The 15,891-nt window shown below is 41.0% G+C and overlaps 1 protein-coding gene across 5 annotated transcripts in view; it reads right to left on the bottom strand.

Annotated features, from left to right (window-relative positions):
* MAP3K3 (mitogen-activated protein kinase kinase kinase 3) overlaps window positions 1-15,891 on the bottom strand; it is a 62,056-nt gene that overhangs the window by 20,289 nt on the left and 25,876 nt on the right. For all 5 annotated transcript variants that reach the window (XM_075911503.1, XM_025185980.2, XM_025185981.2 and 2 more), the window contains 3 exons: window positions 12,029-12,128; window positions 9,959-10,072; window positions 5,981-6,101 (listed from right to left, as the gene is read on the bottom strand). In XM_075911503.1, the coding sequence (XP_075767618.1) occupies window positions 5,981-6,101; window positions 9,959-10,072; window positions 12,029-12,128 (335 nt within the window). The remainder of the gene's footprint in view (window positions 1-5,980; window positions 6,102-9,958; window positions 10,073-12,028; window positions 12,129-15,891) is intronic.

Below are 15,891 nucleotides of genomic sequence, written 5' to 3'. Positions count from 1 at the left end.
CTACAGGGGTCAGAAGCCAATCAGAACCCAGATAAACAGGAGAGCATGCTTCATAGGTGGGCGGAGTCAGGACAACACACTTTCACTTTTTCCGATACAATGTCCTGGCTTGATGAAGGGAGCCTGCGACCCACTGGCTTCATGCCAGCTGCTATTGTGGAAAGGTCACCATCACTGGGCAGGAAAAGGAAGTCGGCTCTAAATCAATGTATATCAAAGGAAGTGAGTGGAAAAAAACACAAGTGCTGCCAGACAGCGCTTAGCTCCATTTTCAGTTTTGTTTTTTGTTTTTACAAATCTTATCTTTACTCCAGAAACCTCAATTGCATAGCAGGCTTTAGGCAACCTGCTTAGTTTTATTTGATGGGTACCTACACAGGTGTATTTTGCACAGCTAAACCATCACAACAGAACATTGCTCTGTATTATGCCAAATGTAGAGAGGAGGCTAAAAGCAAAGCTTGAAATCCTCCAGGAAACCGAGTTACATTTCGCAACACAAATTAAAGGAGAGGATGGGGAGGGGAGAAGCCACATTCCAGAGATCTAGTCTGATCTACAGGCTAAGTACATCAGTGACAGAAATAGAGTCTTCTCCACATTTATTTCTGGGCTACAAATGAGGTGCCTGCTAGCCACCTTGATGTGGTCTGAAAAGGAAGTAAAAGTAGTGAATCTTCAGGATGCCATAAAGAAGGAAAAGGGGGTTGTCTGTCTAAGCTTTTTGAAACTTGAGTCTGTCTTTTGAAAAAAAAAAAAAAAAACCATCACACTCAGGGAAGCATGGCTACTACACTTCCTCTACAGAACTAGACTGCTGCCCTATTTTAAAGTTAACATGCACAGAAAGAAAACCCAGAGAATGCCCTTTTTGTTCCGGTTGCAGCTACACATGCTACACAAGTTGCTTGGGCCCTCAGTCCTAGATACTGTGTTAATTTCTAGTGTCTTTTTTCACTAAAACAAATAGTTGCTTTTGTTCAAACACTCCACAGAGGTGTTAAAAAAAACCCACAGCTAACCCAAGCAGGGTGGTTGCAAACCTTTACAACATTCACAAATCCCAGACAGACAGCCCCTGCTCCAGTGATTTTCATTGTTTTAATCCCAGTGTTTTATAAACATTCTTCCTAGATTACCACAATGGTCTCTTCTAGCTTTATAATTCGTGAACACTGAACTGAGAAGATCCTCCCTGTTTGCAAATGGTGAAATTAAAGAATAAGGCAGAGAGGTAAGCAATTTGTCCAAGGCTACAAAGGCGCTTCATTGACCTTATATTTGGACTGAAATCAACAAGGTGAAATTCAATCAAGACAAGTGCAAAGGACTTCACTTGGGAAAGAAAAAAAAAATCAAATATATAGACACAAAATGGGGATTAACTAGCTAGGCAACAGGGCTGCTGAAAAGAATCTGGGGGTTTGCAAGGGGTCGCAAACTGAATGAGACATCAATGTGATGTAGGTGCAAAAAAGCAAATACTCTGGGGTGTATTAACAAAAGTGTCACAATGAAAACATGGAAGGTAGTTGTTCTACTCTACTACAAACTGGTGAGGTCTCAGCAGTAGTAGTGTGTCCAGTGCTGAGCACCACTTTACAGAAGATGTGAATACATTAGAGAGTATAGAGAAGAAAGAGAGAAAAGATTTAGAAAAATCTAAATTATGAGGAACAGTATGAAAAACAGCATGTGTAGTCTTGAGAGACTATCAAGGGGGACCTGATTACAATCTTCAATTACGTTAAGGGCTGTTAAAAAGATAATTTTTCCCCGTGTCTACAGAAAGGTACAATAAAAAGTAATTGGCTTCACTGCTGCAGGGGATATTTAGGTTAGATATTGGGCAAAAATAAATCAAAACAAAAACAGTTAAGCTCTGGGGAAGATGTGGAAACCTCATCACAGATGCTTGGTAAGAATAGTCTAGATTGAGGTGGACAAAATCCTGCAGAGTGCATCTGGCCCGCCACGATGGATCTGGCCCATGCTCCAGTGGGTACCTCAGGCAGGATCCTTGCCTGCCCCGCTGCAGGGGCCGGCCAATGGGTGCTGCCTGAGCTGTGTTTGTGGTGCAATCAACATAGGACATATCTCCCTTGTGAGCTTGCAGCACTCCGAGAAGCACATGGCCCCTGCAGCCATCCACTGAGCAGCATTCAGAGACTTGGAACGCAGGGAGCCTGCCTAAGAGACCAGATAGGTTGCTGGCTGGAAGCCACCTAGGTTAATACCTTCTGGCCAGAGTCTGCTCCTGCAAACCAAGTCTCTCCCTCCCAACCCTGTGTTCCCCATCTACACTCCTGCCCCTGCTCACAACCCAGACCCTGCAACACCTCCCAGACTCCACCTTTAGGTCAGAATTCTCTCCTGGCCTCCCACACCTTGTGCCCCTCCTCCTGCACCCTAGTCTCCTGCCCCAGGTCACAACCCCCTCCTTCACCCAAACTCCCTCCCAGACCCCACACCCCTTCTTGCATGCCAGGTGAATGTGTGTATAGGTAAGGGTCTGCATAGCAAGAACTTCCTGTGAAGTACCAAGCACCCAGAACTGAAGATGAATGAATGCAAGTTGATACGCAACATCTCACAAGAATTAAATTTTCATTACTGAAGTGACCTTCAGTGCTCTGTTATGGCTGGCCTACTGCTAAGTGAAATGCAGCTGCTTTGGAACTCATTACAGAAAAGTGTATGCCTGCTACAGTCAGCAGCCCTTACAAAGATCTTTCAACTGGAACATGAAATCATTAGAATAGCAGCTATGAATAGTTCACAGAAGTGGAATGAAGGTACATTTGTTTAGTTTGATTTTCTCATTGTTTCGAGTGGGGCAGACCCTAGCTACCCATTGTATTTACCCTTAGCCTGATCATCGGATACTAACCATTATCAGAGATATCAGAATATTGTCTGATTTGCTATGGCAGCTCCTAGACAGGGAAAAAAGGGAGGAGGGGTTGCCTTGTATATTAAAAATGTACACACTTGGACTGAAGTGGAGATGAACGTAGGAGATAGCTGTGTAGAGAGTCTCTGGGTTAAGCTAAAAGGGGTAAAAAATGAGGGTGATATCATGCTAGGAGTCTACTACAGGCCACCTAGCCAGGTGGAAGAGGTGGATGAGGCCTTTTTTAAACAATTAACAAAACTATCCAAAACCCAAGATTTGGTGGTGATGGGGGACTTCAACTATCCAGACATATGTTGGGAAACTAACACAGCGGGGCACAGGCTATCCAATAAGTTTCTGGACTGCATTGGAGACAACTTTCTGTTTCAGAAGGTTGAAAAAGTTACCAGAGGAGAAGCTATTCTGGATTTGGTTTTAACAAATAGGGAGGAACTAGTTGAGAACTTGAAAGTGGAAGACAGTATAGGACAGTGATCATGAAATAATAGAGTTCATGATCTTAAGGAAAGGTAGAAGGGAGACCAGCACAATTGAGGTAATGGATTTCAGGAAGGCAGATTTTGATAAGCTCAGAGAACTTGTAGGTAAGGTCCCATGGGAAGCAAGACTGAAGGGAAAAACAACTGAGGAGAGTTGGAAGTATTTCAAAGGGACGTTGTTAAGGGCCCAAAAGCAAACAATTCTGCTGTGTAGAAAAGATAGACAATATGGCAAAAGACCAGCTTGGCTTAACAAGGAGATCTTGCATGATCTAAAAATAAAAAAAGGAGTCATATAAAAAATGGAAACTAGGACAAATAAAGGATGAATATAGGCAAGCAACACGGGAATGCAGGGGCAAGATTAGAAAGGCAAAGGCACAAAATGAGATCAAACTAGCTACAGGCATAAAGGGAAACAAGAAGACCTTTTATAAATACATTAAAAGCAAGAGGAAGACCAAGGACAGGGTAGGCCCACTGCTTAGTGAGGAGGGAGAAGCAGTAACAGGAAACTTGGAAATGGCAGAGATGCTCAATGACTTCTTTGTTTCGGTCTTCACCGAGAAGTCTGGAGGTGTGCCTAATGTAGTGAATACAAGCAGAGAGAGGGTAAGTTTAGAAGATAGGATACACAAAGAACAAGTTAAAAATCACTTAGGAAAGTTAGATGTCAGCAAGTCACCAGGTCCTGATGAAATGCATCCCAGGATACTCAAGGAGCTGATAGAGGAGGTATCTGAGCCTTTAGCTATGATCTTTGAAAAATCATGGCAGACAGGGGAGATTCCAAAAGACTGGAAAAGGGCAAATATTGTGCCCATCTATAAAAAGGGGAATAAGAACAACCCAGGAAACTACAGACCGGTCAGTTTAACGTCTGTCCCAGGGAAGATAATGGAGCAGGTAATTAAGGAAATCATATGCAAACACTTGGAAGGTAATAAAGTGATAGGGAATAGCCAGCATGGGTTTGTGAAGAACAAGTCATGCCAAACTAATCTGATAGCTTTCTTTGATAGGATAACGAGCCTTGTGGATAAGGGAGAAGCAGTGGATGTCATATACCTAGACTTTAGTAAGGCATTTGATACGGTCTCGCATGATATTCTTATTGATAAACTAGGCAAATATAACTTAGATAGGGCCACGATAAGGTGGGTGCATAATTGGCTGGATAACCGTAGTCAGAGAGTTGTTGTTAACGGTGCTAAATCCTGCTGGAAAGGGATAACAAGTGGAGTTCCGCAAGGGTCTGTTTTGGGACCCGTACTGTTGAATATCTTCATCAATGATGTAGATATTGGGATAGAGAGTACGCTTATTAAGTTTGCAGATGATACCAAACTGGGTGGGGTTGCAACTTCTTTGGAGAATAGGGACATAATTCAAAATGACCTTAGCAAGTTAGAGAAATGGTCAGAGGTAAACAGGATGAAGTTTAATAAAGAGAAATGCAAAGTGCTCCACTTAGGAAGGAACAATCAGTTCCATACATACAAGATGGGAAGCAACTGTCTAGGAAGGAGCATGGCGGAAAGGGATCTGGGGTCATAGTGGACCACAAGTTGAATGAGAGTCAACAGTGTGATGCTGTTGCAAAAAAAGCAAATATGATTCTAGGTTGTATCAACAGGTGTGTTGTAAGCAAAACTCGTGAAGTCATTCTGCCGCTCTACTCTGCTCTAGTTAGGCCTCAGCTGGAGTACTGTGTCCAGTTCTGGGCGCCACATTTCAAGAAAGAGGTGGAGAAATTGGAAAGGGTACAGAGAAGAGCGACAAGAATGATTAAAGGTTTAGAGAACATGACCTATGAAGCCAGGCTTCATGAACTGGGCTTGTTTAGTTTGGAAAAAAGAAGATTAAGGGGGGACATGATAGCGGTTTTCAAATATCTAAAAGGGTGTCACAAGGAGGAAGGAGAAAATTTGTTCCTCTTGGTTTCTGAGGACAGGACAAGGAGTAATGGGCTTAAAGTGCAGCAGGGGAGGTTTAGATTGGACATTAGGAAAAAAATTCCTAACTGTCAGGGTGGTCAAATATTGGAATAAATTGCCAAGGGAGGTGGTGGAATCTCCCTCTCTGGAGATATTTAAGAACAGGTTAGATAGACATCTGTCAGGGATGGTGTAGACGGAGCTTGGTCCTGCCTTGAGGGTGGGGGGCTGGACTCGATGACCTCTCGAGGTCCCTTCCAGTCCTATTATTCTATGATCCTAAGTAAAACTTTAATAAAGGTGGTTGCTAGATGCCACAACCCAAGATGCATTTCTTGTTAGTTTTGTGGACAAAAATGCCAATCTAAATAGAAAAGTTTAATGGACTAAATATGGCCTTTGCAAACCTCTAACCTCAATGAATCTCTAGGATACTCCACTTAGCAACTCTTAAGCTGTTCAACAGATCACATCAATATTCCTTATTATTATATCACAAAAACAAGGGGCTTTTGATAAATTCTTTTGCCATAGAAATATTTCTAGGATGAGTCAATTATCTCCTCTGATAGTATGAATACTAATGCCCAATGGTTACACTTGGTCAAGAAGATGAAGATGTTTGGAAAATGCAGAGAAATACTCACTGACAGACAGGTGCCTATTTCTGGGCTCTGGTGGTTGGTAGGCTGTGTTCACATCCCCCACAGATTGGGAAGTTTTGATCCTGACTTGTTTTGGCAGCCCCGAATGTGGTGAAGAACTAGTCTGTTGGGAGAGACAAGAAAGCAGAAATTTGAGCAGCCTGAACACATTTTCTAAAGTATGAATTTTACTGTTAGCAAGAAGGTGCATGGAGGACAGCCCTGAAGACTGAAGTGTTCATGCAGAGAGAAGGAACAATACATGTAACAACAGGTCAAGCTTCCCAATTAGAGGATGAAACAGGTGCAGACGTATCCGACTACTAGAGAACTTTCCTCCTCACAATCTGAAATGGAACCAAATGTTGCCCATTCCTTTAGTGTCAGCCAATGTTTGAGCCCACTGGCAAAGTGTATGAGGGCTAAATACGTTGATTTAGTTCTGCCTGATGAATCTGGTGTGGGGGTGGCTGGATGGTGTTTAGTAGGCTGTAATACACAGGTGAGACTGGATGACCTGGAGATCTCCTAAACTATATCTTGTCCTCACTTTAGTAACTACAGAGGATGACAACTTAGTATTGTTATCAGTTACTCCACCAACTCAAGTGCCAGAGGCTAAGCTATGGATTTAAAGGTTCCAATCCTGCAGCCAAACCATGTCTATGATTCCACATGGAGGTTTTTTTTTTTTTTTTTTTTTTTTTAAAGACAGGAAATTGCACACAAAAATCTACATTAACATTACATAATCAAACACATAAGTTAGGAAATGTCAGACTTAAGATTGCTTGGCTAACCTGAATCCAGCCCCCTTGCACATGTGCATTATGATAGTCTTTAATTACACATTATTTTTTCCAAAGGACCTCTAAGTTAGTCAAAGAATAGATGGAGTAACTTATTAAATATTTTATTTTAACCTCATTGTTCATTGGTGTCACTCCAGGACTTATAGCACAGTATTCAAATACTGCTCGGAGGGCAGAATTTTAATTTCCTTGTGGCCTTTTCTATGGTGCTTATCACTATAGTATCTGAGTGCTTCATAAATACTAACTTAGTCACATCAATGTGACGTGAGGATATTATTCATAAATGGGAAACTGAAGCATGGAAAAAATAAGATAAAAAGTGTCCACTAATTCAACAGGCACTCTTTTTGAGACACAGAATCTGATCTGTCAGATACTTGGCATTAACATAGCAATTTATATGGTCATAGCCTTCAGCTGCAGCTGTGTGTAATCAATATTTCTGCTGATTAGATCCCAGGTACCAAGCTGGGGATACAGAAAATGAGAACACAGTAAGTGACCACATAGGAGAAGTTGGGTTAAAGCATCTTACTTAGCATCATTCAGGAATTCTTCTGGAGAAGCAGGGATCAAATTCACTTTACCAAGAAAATTTCAACTTCCTTAAATTTGAGACCATTCTTTCTCTGCCTGAAATCCCCTGCCTGATATACACCTTCCAACTTCTGCAACAAGTGAGGAAGAGCTCTTATGAGCAACCATCTGACCTCTGAATGAAGCATTAGTCCTGAGGAAAACCAGTATGTGACCACATAATTAATGCATATGCAGTGCAAACCTATCTTTATATTCTCACAGGCAATCTTTTGAGTGGTTCATTTTACATTAGAAGACTATGAACACTGCAGTGTGTAACCAGTATATAAAAACCTGATGAGGCTAGTATGCAGGGGACTAGACTCGATGACCTCTCGAGGTTCCTTCCAGTCCTAGTATTTTATGATTAAAATCAAACCATCCAAGCCAATGGTTTATTGGGCTGACAGGTTTAAGCCATCTCACAGCCAATGATACACAAGGAAGTGATGAGGCCAGCATTACAGCAGGCCATCTTTCACTGCCCTAACAATAGATCTGGTATCCATTTTGCAACAGGATGAATGGGAGGTGGGAGACTTGAACCCACAAACTTCAGGATTGTAGTTGAGTATCATAACTACCCAGCCACTGTAGCTTATGTTACCATACACAGCATGGAAAATATTAACAAGGAATGGCTTGAGTTTAAGGTGAAAAAAGAGGGAGTATAGTTGGGCCGAATCTGAGACCTTCTGAAAAATCCAACCATGTATCTACCCAGCTATTCAAGGAACATGAAGAGTATGGTTTTTGGGGACAGAAGGGACAGCAAGAGTGAAGGGCACAGATGACTCAATAGGAATAGATAACCATACTAAGAATGCCACCAATACATCTGACTGAAGTTTGATACAGACAAATCTAGTTCATAAGATCTTGTGAGGCTGTATATTCAATGGAAGGGAGATTAAACCAGTAAACTCCAATGCAGTTATTGGTGTAACACTGGTAAGGATCTAGCCCTACTACTCAATCCTCTCTACCGGTTTATTTATACCGGTAATGGGCTATAGCAGTTCTTACCATCAGCATTTGTACTGTTAGAAAGAATCAAAGGCTAAGAGTTTCAAAGAAGATAAGGGGTATATCATATTGCAACTGGCAAGTGACAATATTAAACGAATACAAATATTGTCACCAAAAAAGTCACAGCGGGTGCAGAGAAACTAATTAGTTTTACAGACACATTTGTGCCAAAGCCACTGCACCATCTTTCCATCCCCAAAAAAGAAAAGAGCCCAATCAAAACAAAATCTGCATCCTGTACTTCAGGAAAAAATGCTTCCCGCTGGGATGAGATCACGCAGCCAAGAAGCCTCCTTTAGATTCATGCACTTTTGCTTTATCCCATGCAGGGCTCTCTCGTCAAGCAGCTTGGAGATGAAGAGGAAGTCAGAGGAGAGGGGAAGTAGTGGCACCTTCTGAAGCCCTTGTGATGCAACAATTTGCTTCTGCTTCCAGCAGAAGAGGAAAAACAACTAATAGAGGACACCGTGACAGCACTGACTAATGGCTGGTAAGGGACGCAGAATTCATTGTTTACTGCAGAGGGTTTTATTAGCTATTTGCATTTAATCATAAACTTCCACTTTAAAAAAGTTCTTTGAATCTAATGCTGATGGAAGCACTCAGAACTACTGACTCAGTGTACACTGACAACAGAAACAACCCTCCCACACTCACAGTCCTGCCAGTGCGGCTTAGGCTTAGCATGGAGAGAGTGCAGGGAATTCTTCCAGGAGGAAATAAGGGTATGACAGTTTTCATGTTCTCTCAATGCATAGCACAGCAAGTTTCTGATGTGGGAATTGGAACCAAGAACCTTCAAGCTCATAAATAAAGGCAGAAGTAGACATCCATCAAATGGAAGCAGCTTCCTGTTGAATTAGGCTGGATTCAAATAAGAGACCTACAGACTGAAAGGCTCTGAAGCTCATTCAGCAATTTCATGAGGCATTCAGTACCCCAAAAAGTGCTAATATTATACCTTCAAGAGTAAGGCTTGCTTTCTGAAATGGTGATGTAAAAATCAAGTTTTGACCATTAAGGAATTTACATTTGCGGGCTCTTCTGTTCTCTGGGCTAGCAGGCAAAGTGTCCCTCATATTGCACTCATTTTTTTTTTCAAATACCTCACAAGTGCCCGACCTTGTTCTTATAGGGACACTGCCTACTCTATTCAAAATACTGTCCAATCCAGCCAAACAAATATTAACTTATAAAATTCATACTGTATATGTCATCTAATCAAAACCAAAAGTCAATTTATCTATGAATGAAATCCACTAAGATCACCTGATCTAGTTTTCCAGGGAATGCTTCTGAGGCACTGTTTATACTTATTTTTAACTCTTAAAAGTCTGCTGAACCAGGAAAAAAATTAAGCCAATACTTACTAGCAAAGTCCAAGCAAAGAGGCTATTTGAATGTGAAGCGTGAAGCAGAGCAGCCTTACTACTTTTTATTACTTCTCCTATTGGAGTATCACTGCAGTGCAAGGCTCTTTAACTAGGGGACAAAGATCTCAAGGTGAAAAATCTCAAGCATTTGACTTAATTGCAATGTCACAGAATTGGTTACCTACATGGGTTCTGTCCTGGGACAGCAGTAATATTCTAAGGCTTTTCACATTTGAGCTTCGGTCCAAGAGATCTACTGCTTTATCCAGGTCATCTTGATTTTTCAAAGGAATAGATAACTGCAAAATGTAGAACAAAAAGAAACTCAGTTAGTAGAGCTATACATTTATCATGTATTGTCCAATAAGGAATTTAAACAAACACTGGAAGACACAGAATATATGATAGGATTCCAAATGTTTCATTATCCTTTCCTTGGATTTCTACTAATGCTCTGCATGATGCCTTCTTTCTGCATGGGACATTCCTCCCACCCATTTCCCAATATTGGCTGGCCTCACAGAAGATTCCTCACGGGAATAAGCTGCAAAGAGGCTGAGATTTCTACATGAATTTGCTCTGTGGATATCACACACACACACACACACACACACACACACACACACACACACACACACACACACACACACACACACACACACACACACACACACACACACACACACACACACACACACACACACACACACACACACACACACACACACACACAGAGTCTGGAAGAGGTTCCTCACTTCCTGATACAACAGCAGTGTCCTGAGTGATATTTGTGAATCCAAGATTAATGGGACAGATGGAAAGTGGCCTCAGATAACAGGCTAATGTAGGAAGGAGGAACAACAGGGTTTTTAAGACAGATTAGACAAGATTGAGCACCTGTGGGAGAGAATAAAAAGAAGAATGTGCACCTTGCTACAAAGCCATGAGATTAAGCACAGAGGCTCAGGAGCATCTCATTAGGGGGGAAAAATGACAGACTCCTGGGGAAGTTATGTAATGTATCCAACTCTTCTAAGTGTTACATACTAATTTCGCTTGCAGTCTAGACGCTCTTTTTCGAAAGAGGCTTGCAGTCTAGACATAGCCCCACAGCCTGCCATACATCCAAAATTCAGCCAATAAATTATCTTCACCTAATAGGATCTGCCTCCCTGGATCCTCACTTGTCCAAACATCTTGTGCTTGCCTCCATCTTACACTGGAGACAAGGTCTTACACTGCTCCATCCCAGCCTGCATCTTTAAAACCAACTCTTATCAGGTGGTCTTCTCAAGGTCTCATTTATCTCCTACTACTTTTTCCTCACAGTGCGCCGCTTTCTGCCATACTTCCTCCATAGCATAACTCCACCGTATATATGATAAAAGTAAAAGTGAATAGCCCACAGGAAAGATGCTATCATTTGAGATGCCAAAAAATTAATCAAGCTAATTAAACAAACAAGCAAGCAAACAAAAATCCAGCACCTTACTTTTGCCTCTTTAATGCATCCTGTCTACCGTTTCTATCTGATTGTAAATTCTTTTGGGACAGATATTATCTTCACTGGATATCTTGTGCAGCACCTAGCACACTGGTGCTAAAAAGCAATCACCGTCCTCTGAATGTTTACAGAACGTTGCACTTTCATGTTTATCAGACACAGGATCTTTGCCCCAAGGAAAGTTCTGGAGAACAATTTGCCTTAAAGAATGTCAAATCATATTCCAGCACGGAAGATCCACTTATTCTCTTAGTTTTTTATGGCACCATTACTGGTAAGGACAGATTTTTTTTTAATCCATCCTTTAGGATACAGTATGGATAAGGAAAAAGAGGAAGGCCAGTAGCATGTTAGGATTGGTCCTGCTTTGGGCAAGGGGGCTGGACCCGATGACCTCCTGAGGTCTCTTCCAGCCCTAGGATTCTATGATTCTATGTTCCTGGAGTGGGGGGAAGGGGAGACAAAAGGGAATTTCAACAGAACCAGCATTTGGAATGGATAACACAATGGGAAATTACTCCAAATTTCTTCAGTTTCCCCTGAAACCCTCCATCCCCTCCAAAAAACACGTACAAGAGAAAGTAAGATGTCAATGTTCCCAAAGCAAACAATTAGAAGACAGGTGATTTTTGCTAGCAGTGCTGTTTCCTCCCCAGAGCTAACAGTAACAGCTTTCCAGATTCTATCTGAAATTAAATTCAAATTCAGTCTCTGGAGTAGCCAGTGTTCACTGCCTGGCAAGTGTCTGTACCTCATTGTTCATATAATGGAGATCCAGTGGTTGGCCAAAGGCTGTTTTCACTTTCTGCTGTACATCTTCATATCGCACAGGTCGTACAAAGGGAATAATTCTGGAGAGCGAAAGAGAGAGTCACTGATTGTCCAAACTAAAAGGATGCACTGGCTCAATGATGTGGTTAGAACTGGGTAAATAATTCTAACACATGAATCTGTTCGTTCATTCATTCAAATGTTGCCCTTTTCTGTCAAATTATTTTTTAACAGTGAGCGATTTTCTCAATCATTTGTTTTTGCAAGGGATTCTTGGCTCATAGCTTCCTTGCAAGCAGTTCATTCAGAGTACATATGACAAGTTAGAGCTGTCTGACAGGACACAGACATCACAGTATGTTTCTGTTCCTTGATTAGATAAATATGTAAATTATACTGGTAGAGTATCTCCCTCTACAGGCTGGTTCCACATAAGATGATAAGTCTACTACTATAGCTGCCAGATAAATGAGTTATTTCCTTAGCTCAAGAGGTAGAGACTCACATTTCATTCTAAAGGTCACAAGTTCATGTCCTGCTGAAGGCCAATATAGGGTCATTTCACTTTTAGAATAAAAGTTTCTGGTGCAAATACTCAAGTTTATGAATTTAAGAGCTACTTCCTGATATTTTCCAACATTTGCTTAAATTTAGCTGTTTCCATGAACATTCCCACAAGTAAACTTGTTCCCTGGAAGTGTTTTCTTTCCTCTAGCAGAGACGGGGACAAGCACAGTTGACAAGTGAAAATCCCAGATTCACAAAAACTGCTTTGCAGTGTTCGCCCTGCCATCCAACCCTCAAGAACTTGAACTGCAGCACTAGCCAGGACTGTACAGTCTTTGTTGCGGTTATGCAAACACTTGCAATACTCAATTTTTTTTGTCAACGAATATAGCTGAATTTAACTGATGCTGGACAATGCTCACCATTATTATTTATTATTTGCATTATTGTCATGCCTAGAAGCCCTCATCATGGAACAAAAAGTGCTAGAAGCTGTACAGAAAGAACAAAATGTTTGCACTTTGTGCTAAACAAAGCAGACACTTCAAAGCTTAAAAGGTGGCCACCACACTGGACAGGAAGGACACCCCTCACTTCACTGTGTCAAATATTTCACAACTGGCCAGGTGGTGGGATTTTGTTTGGTTACCTCTGAACTGGCATGGGAAGTCTCGTATTCCTATGTTTCAAATAAAATATTGTAAAAGATATGAGACTCACCCTCAAGTCCTGAAAGAGCCAATACAAATAAGCATTTCAAATGAGCTCCTAGTGGTCTCAAGCTCAACTACAGAAGTGGGTTTTTTCCCCCTACCAAAGCTTACGATACTATACATATTGTTAATCTCTAAGGTGCCACAGGACTACTCATTTTTAAAGTTACAGACTAACATGGCTACCCCTATGAGACGCCTAGTGGACGGAAGTCCACATCACAAAAGCCACAACTTGAACACTAATTGGTAATCCTGGTAGGCCCCTCAACTCCTGTTCTAACTGGAGGCAATCCCTTCAGATCAGAATAGAGACACTGTTGCTTGGAAAGCTCCAAATTGTACTGCTTCTGCTTGCCCGCCCTGTGAAATTGGACTCCAGCAGTGATATTCTAGCAAATTTCACTACCACTAGATATCCTTTAAGTATACTGTATAGTGGTTTTATTTTAATAATTCCTAACTTCAGTCTGCTTCCTCAGCCCCTTACTACTAGACCTACAACATTTAGCTATGTAGAAATAGCCCTTGTTAAAAAAGGCAGCCCACAATAACATTTTCTGCATATTACCAAGAAACCAATCCATGAAATTATAGTACTTTGGCACTGGGCAAATGTAACTTGGCTCTCAGCTGCAGTGAAGCCCCTTATAAAGACTTCTATTCTACACACACTGCACGGAAAAACACACAAGATTTGTGGCACCCGAAACAGCTCTATTAGAGGAGTGCACAGTTTTTAAACTAACACAAAATCATGGAGTTTAGGGTTTAAGGAGTCCATTCCTGCCTAACCACCTTAAATATTTGTGGTTTTATCTGGCAGCTTTTCTGAAATGAAACACACACACTTACATTCTCAGTGCAAGCTTACTGTCTGTAACTGCATACCACTTTGGGAATGGGGAATTGGGACAAGCATAACTGCATAATTAGACTAACATACAATCAAGCTTTTCATTTCAATGTTACTTAAAAAACCCAACTTTCTGCTCCCCTGAGCTCTGTCTCACCTTAAATATAAGCACTTAGGAAGGAGATATGAAAGACAATAGCACTGATTATGAGGTTTCACTTCCAAAGTTACCTTGTGACAACACTGTGTATCACAAAATATTGTAGCATGTTGCAAAGTGGCTCTGCTGTATCCAACAGCATTCTTGTGTGCCATTCAAAGCCAAATTGCGTCAGCGCTCTATTAGGAACGACTATGGCTACTTTTTGGATTTTCTCTTTGTGTATCAAAAAAATTAGTGTGTTGTATGCCTGAATTCCTACAGTGACTTTTGTGAGTGGTATGATCCAATGGCTTTAAAAAGGGGTTATGCAATTGTTGACTCTTCCCTGCCTTCTCTCTACTGTCTGTAGTATCACGGAATTGGGTGAAATCTTGTTATGGGTTGCAAGAAACCCCCTTGAGATTGGTAAATTTAATTCACTCCTGAATTAACATAACTGTAAGCATAAGCCACATACAAGATAAAAAAAGGTGTGTGGAAACACATCCAGGGGCTTTTGGCTGTGTATGGTTTTGGCAGTGTTTTGTATCCCTCCCACACTGAAGTCTGACACGAACAGATAGCTGGAAAGTGCATGGCGGTTGACCAGGGATGAAACCTGAGAAGAGGTTTTTGGGTCATGGGTGCAGGCTAAAAAAAAAAAAGAGAGCTCTTGGTGCTGTGAACAAAATAAACTTTTTACTATTTGATTCCTCCTATGTTCAGAGACACAGGACTTTGTACATTTCTTGTAAATAAACAAGATTGTGCCAAAGAAAATACTACACTATCATTTTTTACTTCCAACAGGAACATTCCTAGGGACCTGAACTTTGACTAGCCACTTGGATTAAAAGGGAGCTACAGTACTCTCTTCTCCTGTAATCCTACGACAAAACTGAAATAATTTCAAGATTCATCCACCTCTTAAGAACATGAGAACAATGTTCTTAAACTGCAAGAACCCTCCCCCCTCCTCCTCTATATCTATAAATTGTGCCCCCAGAGTGGGAACAGCAGGACTTTAATACATTTTAACTGCTGGAACTTAAATGGTACATATGGGAATGCCTTACAGTGTTAATTTTGGGGTTTTGTAAATCTTTTCCTGCAGTGACTACAACTCACAAACTGCTGTGCAGGGATAATGCAAAGACATCAGAAAGTAAAGCACTGGAAAAATGAAGTTGACCAAGCCAGTTTCACTATCCTGAGCTAAGTAAAATAAGTACTAACACAAACAAAGACACTGCCAACTGGAAGTCACTTCAGGCTAGAATGACTTTTTTTCTTATTGCTATAAAACATATAAATTGACCAGAGCTAAAAGAATAAAGAAAAAAAAAATCTCTATTTTAAGTTTCTTTTGCACAATGTACAGCACTTTGTGTACAGCCAATTTCACTGCCTGCCTTGAAGAGTTTCTTTTTGTGAAAGTCTTTCATGCAGCAACAAGGAAGAGAGAAAGTTTTAAAAATAGAAAAATTACTGCACAACCATAAAATTCAGCAGTGAAACTCAGGACAGGTATGAAACCTGAATCTACTCTAAATAGTCAATTTTAAAAAACAAGTTAAGTCATCCTTAATGACTCAAAGGTCCCACTGAAGTTGATGAGACCAACC

The sequence above is a fragment of the Pelodiscus sinensis genome, chromosome 29, assembly GCF_049634645.1.
Source record: "Pelodiscus sinensis isolate JC-2024 chromosome 29, ASM4963464v1, whole genome shotgun sequence".
Taxonomy (NCBI): domain Eukaryota; kingdom Metazoa; phylum Chordata; order Testudines; family Trionychidae; genus Pelodiscus; species Pelodiscus sinensis.
This window is presented reverse-complemented; position numbering and strand designations above follow the sequence as displayed.